A 12461-nucleotide genomic window follows, 5' to 3' on the forward strand; every position below is an offset into this window, starting at 1 on the left:
TTAAGAATTCTGAATTTCAAAGAAAAGATTGTCAAAAGCACTGTTATGTAAACAGGATTGTTACGATTATAACTGTGTGCTTTTTTTCTGCATGCACAGGGACGAAATATGTGGAAAGATTTTTTATTACTGCTCACTGAACATTTTCAGCAAGGAAACCATAGCATGCTCAGGACTCCCTCTCTGGGCTAAGCAGGCTGCTTTTGTTAACTCATGGGGTCTGCTGAACAACAGAATTGGCTTTACAACATAGTTATGGCATTACAGTTCTGTATCATTTTCTGGGGTTTACTCATTATTAAAGTAATGATTCAAACAACAAGAATTTTCATCAGTTGTTAATTAAAAATAATTACCACCATGTGATGGCTCAAGTGTGACTCAAAAGAATGCTTGGTTTTTAACATCTAATGTTCTGGTCCTAGACCATAGTTAAATGTGTCATGGGAAGTCTTTCAAAGAATAAGTTAAAGAGTCATCACTAATGTATTTATTTGTATTATGCTTTTGAGTTTTTGATGAGGGGATAGGACACAAATGTTTATTTCAAGTAAAGCCTTGAAGCTGACTTGAAACAGAATGAAGCCATTCAGATACTGTTGATGTTTTTTATCTGTTATGACTAAATATTTTTGCAGGTGTAAATGTTAAACAATGTGAACTAATGTGAAGACAATTGGAAAAGTGGGAGTAAAACAAGGATTTGAGATTTTTGTCTGATTTTCACATAAGCTGTTGCTGTAAAAAAACATTACAGTTCCATCAAAATATGTTTTCTTTGCTTTCAGAATTGAACATTTTGCCAAACTGTATAGCCAAAAAATTGGAATCAAACCTGCAGTACTTCTGAAGACTTTATGGGGAGATTATTATCTAAATACAAAAGCAAAGAAGATAATGAAAGGTGATCAGGTATGGAGGGTGTCAAAAATATAACCTGATTTTTATTTTGGAGCTCAATTTTTTTCTTCCCTAATTCTGTTCCTTGTAGTGTATTCTGAAACTTGACCTCAGTGCCTGTTGACTCGGGTTTACTGGAGATATAAAGTCACCAGGACAGCCTTGCAACAACTCTTGGAGCACAGAACATTCCAAAATCGACCACTCAAATGCTGCATGAAGGAAATCTCATCTACCAGTGCTCACTAAATAAGGGACATTGCAGCTTCAAGGTTTCAGCATCAAGTGAAACACACAAGATGAAAGGAAGATTAAGAGTGTAGAAACAAGAGTAGTGACTCTCCTCTGTGAAGAGCTCTTTCGCAGCCAGTGGTTTAGGATATTCACATTTAGCTTGAGATTTAGGATTTAAAATAACTTTTTTTGCTGTAGGGAATTTCCATTGAAGCCCTGATCTGAAAACTGCACTTCCCTAGCATTAAGCATTTCCACCATTAAAAGTTAAGGGAGGAGAGAGTAGTTTCCTTATTTTCATGTAATCACGATTTTTTTGCTGTTTACATAGGTGATGATTAAAAGTTATAAAAGGGGTGATAATCAGGCTCAAGGTATCATTTGCCATATTTATCAGGTTGTTTTTCTGAAATTGAAACTCTTGTCCTCCACTTTTTAAATTTCACATTTATTTTGTGCCTTGTACCATTCTTATAAGACAGACTTCTTGATTCTGAATAAAGGTTTTACATGTTCCTAATGAAAAGTGCAGTCTTAAGCCTATTGAAAAAGTGAGGAATTGCTGGTAATGAACTGTTTTTATCTTCTACCAGTCAAAAGGAAAGAAACCTTTGTTTGTACAGCTGGTGCTGGACAATATTTGGAGTCTGTATGAGGCTGTTATGAAAAGGTGAGAGCATCTATAAAGTTCTCATGGCATCTCTTTCCATGTGCTTTGGTGATTTTTTTTAAATACTCAAAAATAATAGATACTGATGATATATTGCTTCTGTGGATTTTTAATCTATTTATTATTTGCCTTACAGAGACAAAGAAAAAATAGAAAAGATAGTTACCTCTTTGGGATTGAGAATTGGTGCCCGGGAGTCACGGCATGCAGACCCAAAAGTTCATCTAAATGCCATTTGTAGCCAGTGGCTGCCAATATCTGATGCAGTCCTCTGTATCCTTGGAAAAGATACTTTTTTTTTTTCTATTGGCAGTTCTCAGACTTCTGAGTGTGCTCACATATTTCACTGTGTGATTTGGTATAATTTGGTTTTGTTTGTATTAATGTATGTGCCTAAGCTAGCTGGACTTATCTTCTTGCTTATAACATTACGAATTACGTATCTATCCTTAATTTTTACATTTCTGCCAACTTTGTGCTTTTGCACATCTTGTTTTTAGGAGACAAAGTTATGAAACTGGAGGTAATTCAACAATATACCTTCTTCATTTAGTTCTGTATTCAAGTTTTAGTGGTTTTCCTGAGGTAGGAACTGATCTCCTGTTTATAGCAGTGTTATAGGTCTTCCATCCCTGAAGTTCTGTACTATATGGTGTTATGTTATAGGCATAAAATTTCTTAATTCAAAATCAGCCTTTGCTGTTTGTCAGCTGTGCCTATTATGTATAATATGATATATCTTATATTACGGTAGATGTGCACAAATTATTGATGCATCAATACTAATTACTTCTGTAAATCTTGCCCCACTTGTGCTGTTTTTGGCTTCCCAGCTGTTCTTAGGGTGGGCCACCCCTCCTTAACTCTGCCCCTGATAAATGGCAAAGAATTGTTGCTGACTTGAGAGGGACCTGAGTGCACTGTGACAGCAGAGCTGGATTTTGGATCTGCTGCTGCTGGCAATTAGTGCATGGGGCTCAATTAAAGAAGCATTGAAAGTATTCATGTTATTGGTTGCATTCAATAAGAAAATTAGAAATATGTATCCTTAACAATGTGTTTTAGCCATGGTGTGTAATAAAATTCCCAGTCCTCTGGACATCACGGCAGAGAGAGTGGAAAAGCTGATGTGTGTTGGAGCAAGAACATTTGATTCTTTGCCACCAGAAACTCAGGACCTGAAAAATGGTGAGTAGCTATTCTCCCATTAACATGAAGGTTGTTTCTGTCCTGGTGGTTTTGTTTGTCTTTGGATTGTAAGATGTGTAGTAATCTGTATGTAAATTTAGTAAATACTCTACTTCCAGTAAACTTTGTTGATATTTATCATTGACATGTCATAATTTTATGGCCGTGCATTTTTCTTCCATCCCATATATTCCTGGGTTTTAGACAACTTAAGCTGCAGATGATGTAAAGTCCAGGACTCTGAAACTGAGAGTTCTACAAGAATACAAGGTTAATACTTGCTTTTAGTTCTGAACTGTAGAAGTCATTATGTAATTGAGAATTGAATATTTTGCTAACTAGTGTATAAAAATCATTAATTTTTAGCCAGCAGTGGTTTGAATTTGGATTTAATTTTTGCAAGTGTATTGATTAGCTTTTAGTAATTAATTATTAATCATAGCACAGTGTTTTGAGGAGAGCTTAAAGAAATCTAAGAGGATGAGATATAAAATGTCAATTAAAAAAGAAATGTGAACATCAAATTGACAGGCTGTTAGGAATTGTTTCCCTGGTTAACAAAACTGGCTTTTCATCCTTTATTGAACATTTAAAAACATGGTATTCTCCAGACAGTATTCAACACTGTATTAGGGTAAGTTAATTGGAAGAAATTTGCCTCTGTAAACTTGGATCTTACTGCTCTTGGTTATGAACAAGTAGTGGACTTCCACATTGAGTATTTTGCTAATTTTTAGTAGTAGTCTTGTGCTTCTGTTTGCCTTAGTTCTGTGGTCTTTTTATATTTCAGATAAACGGGAGAAGTGTAGGAGAAGGTGATTTAGTTTCTGTGTTAGAAGTTTTGCACGGTATTGTCTGGTTTGAATTTCATATATTTCAAATTGGATAAAAAAATGGTTAATGGGAATTTTCTACATATTGAACGAGTTTTGTGTGAATCTTTCACCTTTTGAGGAATATCTGTGAAGTTAGGGCACTGTGAAGAAGTGAGCATGTGGACATTTGCAGGACTTCCTCCTTTAGTTTGAAAGGAAAGAGAATACTTTGAGGTACTGAATAAATAGTGTTCAGTCTGAATCCTGTGCTGCTCTCTGGTTTCCATTGTGATCTAAATCAGCCTGTAGACTCAAGTTGTTTAATTGGGGTATATGTACTTTTTTATCAAGAGTTCTGTTTTTGAAGTCTTGGTCATTTTATTGTGAAGATAGAGGCAATGTTATCAAATTACTAGACCAGAGAAATTTTCTACTTCTTCCTGTTGATTTGTTCTTGGCATATTATCTATTGAAACTGGGACTAAACAGTAGTTCCTACTAAATTAATGTAAAGTCATAGCTTCGTCCATACTTTCAGGGGAAAAAATGTGAAAATGACTTGTGTTTATGTTTTGTTTCAGCTTTTATGAAATGCAGTAGTGAAGGAACAGCCCCAGTTATTGTCTTTGTTTCCAAAATGTTTCCTGTTGATGCAAAGGCATTGCCACAGAATAAACCAAGGTAGGAAAATGTGACATTTAATTTCTGGTCTGTGTTAGTTACTTCTGGGGGAAAAAAAATTTTGTTGAAGGCATGGATAAGTTAGTTTAGACCTAAGAAAATAATTGATGAATTCTTGAAATGCAATAAAGTCTTTTCTGCTAGTATAGATTTCCTGGATGAGTTCAGGAGTGATTTGTTTAATCATAGTAGTTTAAGAAGATATAGCAATTCTGTTGGAGAATAGTACTGTTGTCCAAAGGTATCATCCTAATGTGTGCAGTGTAAGCAGTTTCAGGATGTCTGGTGGAAATGATGGAGTTGTAAAAGTTTCTTGATTTGTAAAAAAGATGAAAGTTTTAAAACTTTCAGCAAGGCTGTGTTGGCATGATCGTAGCAGCTTGTGTTTGTACCAAGGAATACTTCCCATCAAACTGGGGATAACAGCTCAGTGATCATCCTGTCCATTGCAACAGCAAAATAAAATGGGTTGATTAAAGTAGTCCAAATCTTGACTGACTTTTTACAGAGATCTGAAGGGCATTAATGCACTTCCAAGAATTTTTTTTTTCTGGGAGGATTGGAAGATTTTTTTGTTACAGCGTTTTGTTTTTTAATAGCCATCCTGTTATCTTTGAGGAGTAGATCCTTCTAGATCTCATTTTCCTGGCACACTTAAATGTACTACTTTAACCACCAGCTTTTGTGCAGAAGAAATATACTTTTCTGATTACTTCATGAGAATGAGGTTCATCTTAACCTTTCATCCCTCCAAGCCTCTGGAGCATTTTCAGTGGGCAACTTCTATGTTAACTGGCCTTTTTACGTTTTTGGGGGAATTGTTACTGTACAGCAAAGTAATATAGAAAATGATAATTTTCCTGCTAAATTAGACTGTTTAATCTTTATGTGAAAAGCAATTCGGCTACTGTAGTAATATTTGAAAGCTGTACTACTACCTTAGCTTTTTCTAGATTTATCTCAATTCTTTCTTACTGCTATGAGTCTTCCAGCAGAAATCTTCCTTGCACTGTTTGCACTCAAGGAGAAGATGCTCCGCGTGCATGGGCTGAGCAGACACTAGATGGTGCAGTTTTGCTTCGAGTGCTGTCCTGAAGTGTCTCTAGCACAGGAGCTCTCGCTCAGGTGTGGCACAGCAGCGCCATTCCTGCTTTGTCTCCTTTCCTGGGGATGGGCTCCAGTTATCAGAGGCTGCTGCACTGAGGCCATCACTTCTTGGCTGTTCTGTCACTGATAATGACCTGGTTTTTTATTTCTTGGGAGAATCAAAAGTCTTTGAGGTTATGAGTACGTGAAATAGGGGCACAGGTGGCTTTTACATACGCCAGAAATTTTTAGCATTATAGTTGTTCTTTCTCCCTGTTTATTCAGTGCATTGAAAATTTTAATGTCTTGCTCTGTAGTTTTTGTGAAAAGTATCTATTGCTGGCCTTTGTATTAAATAATTCAATTACTTACTAATTAGCTAATATTAAAATGAAATCATATGTGTGTTTTTCTTGGAGAGAATCAGTCATTATTAGTACTATGTGATTTTTGCTAATTAAATAATGTTTAAGAAGTGTTTTGAAGTGACAGTTGGCTTCCATTAATTGAAAAACAGCAGTGGAGCTAAATGTGTGTTTCTCAATACCTGATTTGTTAAGATTCTACGGGTAAGCAGTTCTTGAAGAAATTGGAAAAGGAGGTTAGTTCTAATGAAGGAAAGTAGTCTCAAAAATTCAGGAATTTTAAAAACACAGCATTTTGTGCTGTGGTTCTTGAGCATATTTTTAATTGTATAGGTCATTGTGTGCTACTTACAGTTACTCAGTGAAGATTGTGCTTCATGAAATAGAGTGATGGTTGAGTGAAGCATGTGAGATGCAGTATTTAAACTAGCATTCCATGAAGGTGCTCCATAAGAATGTCTGAACATGGGGAGAAACAGAGAATATCTACACTATGTCTATTACCAGTTATTTCACATTTTCCTATTGAAGAGCATAAATCCATGTTGTGTGTTTCACCTACATGTTAATTTTGAGGAGCCATAACTGTGCTCTTGTGCATCTTGATGTTTGACTGCTGGACTGACCTAAGGTTATTTGCATCCCTTGGGAGTGGGGAAGTACTAATTTTAAGCATGTTAAAGCATGTAAAAAAATCTAAGAGTTTTCTTCAGATTTTTTTTTGCAAGACTTGTCTTCTACTTCCAGAGGGAAAAAATGTAGATCTATGCTATATTTTTCCTTTTGTGAGGCAGTATTGGGTAAGGTTACCTTTTTGTAACTTTGTTAGAAGATTCAAACTGACTTTGTAATTTTTGATAGTCTGCCTTATTTCTGCCATCTGCTTGTAATACTTAGTAAGCATAAGTTGGGAAAAGCAAAAATCTCTTTTAAGTCCAGGGTGTACAGTAAATGATAACAAAGGATGGATTTTTAATTAAAACAATCTCCTTTGAGACTGCTGTTGGCAACTAATATCTCCTTGAAGGTCACCCTAAAATTAATAGATTCTATACTAAAGCTGGTATGATTTTGCTTTTGCTGTTTAAATAGCAGAATACATGGGAAAATTGTTTGTTGTCAAGTTAAAGCAGGTTGTCAGCTTATATTTATCTTTCCTTAGAAAGATTTGTAAATTGACTTTTTGCATGGTACCACTATGTCATTCGTTTTTGCCAGGTTTTGTAAAGAAATGAGAATTGCAAGTGTTTTGTCTTCCAATTTCTTCTGTCTGATCTTCTGAAATTATTGCTAATTCCTACCAAGTCAGGCAAAAATGTAAATTGTTGGTTGGGCAGAGAAGATGAACAGATTAGGGCCTCTCCTCCACTTGCTTTATGTAATGGTTATTTGATGATGCCTGTGGTTATTTATTCTAAAGTATTGCTGTGTGCAATATGAGTGTTCATTCAGCATATGCTGTTTCTTTCCCTCTTTTCTACTGGTGTGTGACTTTGAACCCAGGTCTAACACAGAATGCTCGAGTGTAGGTGTAGGAATAAAAGCCAAGCTTGGCATTTAGGTACAGGGTATATAAATGTGCCAGTTTGCTTTTCTTGAGATTCAGAGTTCTGTCTTCATATAACCCAACGTAAAAGTGAAATATCTAGTAGTTAATTGAATTGCTTCCAACTAATTGCTAGGGGTATTTAATGTAGAATGTTAAGAAAATATAAACTGAATATCTTATGTTTGTTATGATGAAATCATCTACTTACTTAGTAAAGCTTTATGTGTAAATCTTGCAGTGGTGTAACGCCACGTGAGCAATAGGAAGCAAACCTTTTATGTTACCTCAAGTCCATCTTATAATCCTGAATAATATAAATAAATAAACTGTACTGAAGAAATTCTATTTCTACTTTCCAGTGGTAATAAAGAAAAGTCTATTGACCAGATAGGGTAGTGCACTAAAATTATATTTCTTTACTGCCTGGGGGGTATAAAACCTATAATACCTCTGTTTTCCTCCAGATAATATAAAAGGTTCTTCTTTCTCCTCAGTCAGCTTGAAATCAGGGATTGTTTTTTCCTTAGGTGTCACCCTGAAAGACACTTCTCCATACAATTCTGCATGAAATTACGGTGATAGTTGTTTCTTTGTTTTGTGGTACAGCTTGTTTGCATCTCCTAAACAGATTGTAGTGTGCTTCATTTATTTTCTTTCTAATGTTTTATTAAAAGTGTATTGGGAAAAAATAAATCCCGTGATTTTTGCAGATCTTCAGCTGAAATGACATTGATCAAAATGAGAACCTGTATAAAGCTTCAAGCTCTGTAAGAAATTACTATCTATTTGCAAGTAAATTAATTTCTATGTTCAAGGCAATATGACTTGCATCAGCTTCAGTTGATCAACACCCGTCATCTGTTTTCATTAGTAGTTTGTTCTGAATTGTAGTTTGTGCATTAGAGATGAATAGGACATGTATCATCAGAATGAGCTGCCAGATTTACAGGTTAGCATCTGAATTAGGCATCTATTTGCATAACTAATAAATGCTTTTCAAAAATTAAAACCCCTGTTGTGGTTAGCATGAAATAGATTTCAGTAATAGTATACATTTGAATCTGGCTAAGGCTTTGGCAACTGATCCAAGAAAGAAATACAGAGTAATGGTTGAAATTTGAATCTCTGGACATACTGTAGTTTGTGTAATGGTGATCTTAAGTGAGTAAAGCTTGTAATGTTGGGGAAAGTTTTGCTTCAAGTTTCTTTTTTCCTTTTTGTACATTCAGCATGTGAGATAAATCAGAGGTTGCTCTATCAGTCTGGAGTGTTTTTCCAGACAGAGTGTGACAGCTTGGGATTGATACCATATTTCATTACGTGTCTCAGATTGAATGATAACTGCTATACAATGTGATACAAACACTAGAGTATTCCCTGTTGAAAGAGTCCTGTAAGACTATTGCATGAATTTTTGTGTAAGTTGTGATTTGGATAATTTTCAGTTGCTCCTTTTGTGTTAATACATTTATTTCTACTGTAAATTGTGTACCAGTCTCAGTAGAACTGATAGTAGATGATCTTAGTGCATGTACATTAGTTTGTGAATGGAAATTGTTCCATAGACATTAAGTAGTTTAATCCAGAAATTAATGAGCTTCTAAAGAATTGGGGAGACCACTGGACATACAGTGTGCTGAAATGTAGCAAACTGCACTGGACCAAGCTGTTCCTAGAGATGTTGCTGACAGGATTCTTTGAGTGCCAGATGAGCAGAGCAGCAGCCAATGATTTCACTAGAGCTTAATTCTGAAGAGCAGAGTCATAAATAGGATTCTCTATTAATTACATGGATTTAAAGATGTTATCAGAAATTATTCCATCCACACCTTGTAAAGTCAAACATCTGTCCATGGGCTCATGCAGTTTAAACTGGAAAAAGCTGTATGGAGAGAAAGCATTCTCAGAGCTTAGAAACCACTGTTCATGGCATGAGAGATGCATCACAGACATTTGGTGGCAGTACTATTAGTCTTTCAGAAATCAGTTGATGTTTTGACTGTGGTGTTTCCTTTTTAAAATGGTCTGGAGGTTAAAAACATAAACCTAACACTTCAATAATCAAAGACAAATTTATCTTTGGCAGTTCTGTTCTGATTATTCACTCTTTTTAAGTGAATTTTTGAAGTCTAGTTCACATTGAAGTTCACATTTAATAATGTGAAAGAGTAGAAACCTGTTATGTTCAGAGGATTGATTGCATAAGGAAGTTTAGTTTGAACTAAATGTGTTATCCTGGGGGAATGTGGGAATCAGAGAAGTAGTCAGCAGGAGCTTGTATACATTACCTGAAATTTAATGCCCTTAATCAGCAATCTATTAAATGTCAATAGCATGTACATGATACCCTTTCCCATATTATTATTTCCATTTGTTTACCACATGTTTGAGTTTAAGATGAGTTGGTAATGATGTGGTCACCCTTCTGTGCCAGCTCCATTTCATTACTTGTGCCAGGCTCCCATGTCTGGGTGATGTAGCATTTCTCTGGAGTCAGGGGATCTCTCTCTTTTCTTCTACAGAATTTTTATTTGCTGGTTTTTGTGTGACTGCATGTTGCCATTTTTTCTTTCTGCCAATATTATGAGGCTGTTGTTCCTTTCTAATGGAACAAAAAAGGGGAAGGGGGGAAGAAGAAGAACCAAGCTTTCTTTTGGTGTGGGCAGCTTTTGTTCAAAATTTATTTTACTTCTGATTGGTTTTGCCAACTGGAGAAGTTGAATAATTCAGGGTATAATTTGAAACTGATTTTGTTGCAGATCCAGTGCTTTATGTGCATTAATCTTGTTCTGTGTTCTGCTTGATTGTGTTACAACTCTATGTAAGGATTTATTTGGCAACATTATCTTTTTGTCATTTCTAATGATAGTACTGGGAGTGATTAATTTTATAGAAATTGATGGTGACAGAAACCAGGATGGAAGTCTAGGTTGTACCTGCAGTAAAAGTCCCACCTACACTCAATCTGCTTTTTTATCAAAATGAGAATGTTATTAAGTGTGTTTATACATATTGCAACTCTGACCAGTGCATTCAGAATCTTAAGGTGCCTTTGATAATTGTGGTTAGGGCTATTTGACACCTAAATATACTGATATTGAAAAATACCATATAAAGTGGAAAAAAGCAAACTTTTCTCTTTTGCTCTCAGGATTATTTACAGAAATGAAAGGTATTTTTGGACAATCAGATGTGTTGGAATGCATATGTAGTCCCTTTATGTATATACTATGCCATCATATATAGACTGTGTTTATGACACCCCTGATGGTCTGATCTGTACTTTCCCTATCAATCTATCTCCTCTAAAAATTTTTCTGACATTCCAAACCTTTAAATAACTTTGAACAGCTGCCTTCAGGAAAAAAAAAATCATAAAAAAGTTTTCTTCTCCACCATCTGTTTTGCATTTTGTATTGTTAAGCCTTGCTCTCTTCAGCAGTAAAATAAACAAGCCTAGCAGAAATATCACAGTATTTGAAATTTTAGAGATACATATTCTTAATTCTGTCATGACTATTTAAGAGACAATTTTTTCCTTTTTTATTAAAAAAAAAAAAAATAAGTTGCCAAGAAGTTTGAAGTGGTGATTTTATCTTGCATTCTTCTTTTCTATACCATGCAATGTGTCTGTCCCAGATCCTGTGTTCTAAAAGTCTGTGCTTCAATTTCTGACATTTTATCCCAGGGGCCTCTCTTAGGTAATTTTTATAGAGATTTAAAACTTTTATATAGTTTTCTTACTCTTTCAAATTGAACCTTTGGTTTCAGGATAAGTGTGATAACTGTTTCAAGTGATTTCTTCAAGTTCTTTGAAGAATTTTGATCAATGAAGTGTCTCATTTTTTAAATTGCAGAAGGTATTATGCAGAAAACAATCCTGATTATGATATAAATAAAAACCTTACTGGCAGTGAGTTGGTCTCAGCCATGTAATCTCTTCAAGACTTCCTGCCCCTAATTAATCCAGTTAAGAGCTGCACATAAAACCTTTGACCTGTGATTAATAGGGTTTTTCCCTATTTCAAAGCGTGCAATAGTTGATACAGCAAAGTGAGTCCATTTTTTAATGCTTTTTAAAAGTAGAGATCATATTTATATGGTTTTTCTGTAAACAAAAATGACTGTACTGCTGTAGTGCTTCCTGTGGTTTTCTTCCCCTTATCATTCATTACTGCTGTTGCTGTTCAGGAAATCTTGACCTGTGTTTCTAAGTGTGGAGGTTGAAGAGGGGAAGTAACTTGTCCAAGGCTACTCAACAAGCTAAAACTACGAATGGGGCATTTCTTGTTTTAATGCTGTGTGCTTGATGCAGTTGATTGAAAAAATCCTAAACCATCTTAACACTAAGGACTTGGTTTTGTCTCCATCATGTGAGCAAATGCAGGACAAATCATGTGGGTGAGGTTTTGCTGTGGGATTATTTTCACCTTCTTCAGTTGAAGTCATGGTCCAAGACTTGGGATTAGTTTGTCCAGTTGTGTTGTAGAAATGCATCTTTTATGCATCTACATAACTTCATTATTTCTTCTGCTTTTAAGTTACAGCGCTAAAGATTATTTTTTAATGTAGGCACATAACAGCACATTACTTCAGAATTTGTTGATACTGAAATTAGTGAACAGAATAGATTATTCATAGAAGTATCTGTAATGATTAGGTTTCCCTTGTTTACATGGGAAATTAATGGAAAGAGTAATAATGGAAAAGAGAAGATGACTAGTGTCTGAATTTATTTTCATTTCTTAAAAGCATTAAATAGAAGATAATATCATATAACTTATTTTTATTTAGGACCAGATCTAAAAATCAAATGGGAATTTTTGGGTAATGCTCTTGGATTTCATATGTGTGTAATGAATGTCACTTTGCTGTTGAATCTGCTTGCATTGACAAACAAGTCTCTTTATATTGCCTTACGTAAGAATGTTGATTATATTCTTTATCTTTTATTATTTATTGCTCTAAATCAT

General features: G+C 35.0%; 1 protein-coding gene across 2 annotated transcripts in view; it reads left to right on the plus strand.

Moving 5' to 3' along the window:
• Positions 1 to 12461, plus strand: part of EFL1 (elongation factor like GTPase 1) — a 64784-nt gene that overhangs the window by 4962 nt on the left and 47361 nt on the right. For both annotated transcript variants that reach the window (XM_053955122.1, XM_053955121.1), the window contains 5 exons: positions 789 to 912; positions 1728 to 1804; positions 1941 to 2077; positions 2870 to 2992; positions 4389 to 4488. In XM_053955122.1, coding sequence (XP_053811097.1) covers positions 789 to 912; positions 1728 to 1804; positions 1941 to 2077; positions 2870 to 2992; positions 4389 to 4488 — 561 coding nt within the window. The remainder of the gene's footprint in view (positions 1 to 788; positions 913 to 1727; positions 1805 to 1940; positions 2078 to 2869; positions 2993 to 4388; positions 4489 to 12461) is intronic.

Source organism: Vidua chalybeata, chromosome 13, assembly GCF_026979565.1.
Source record: "Vidua chalybeata isolate OUT-0048 chromosome 13, bVidCha1 merged haplotype, whole genome shotgun sequence".
In the NCBI taxonomy this organism is placed as follows: Eukaryota; Metazoa; Chordata; class Aves; order Passeriformes; family Viduidae; genus Vidua; species Vidua chalybeata.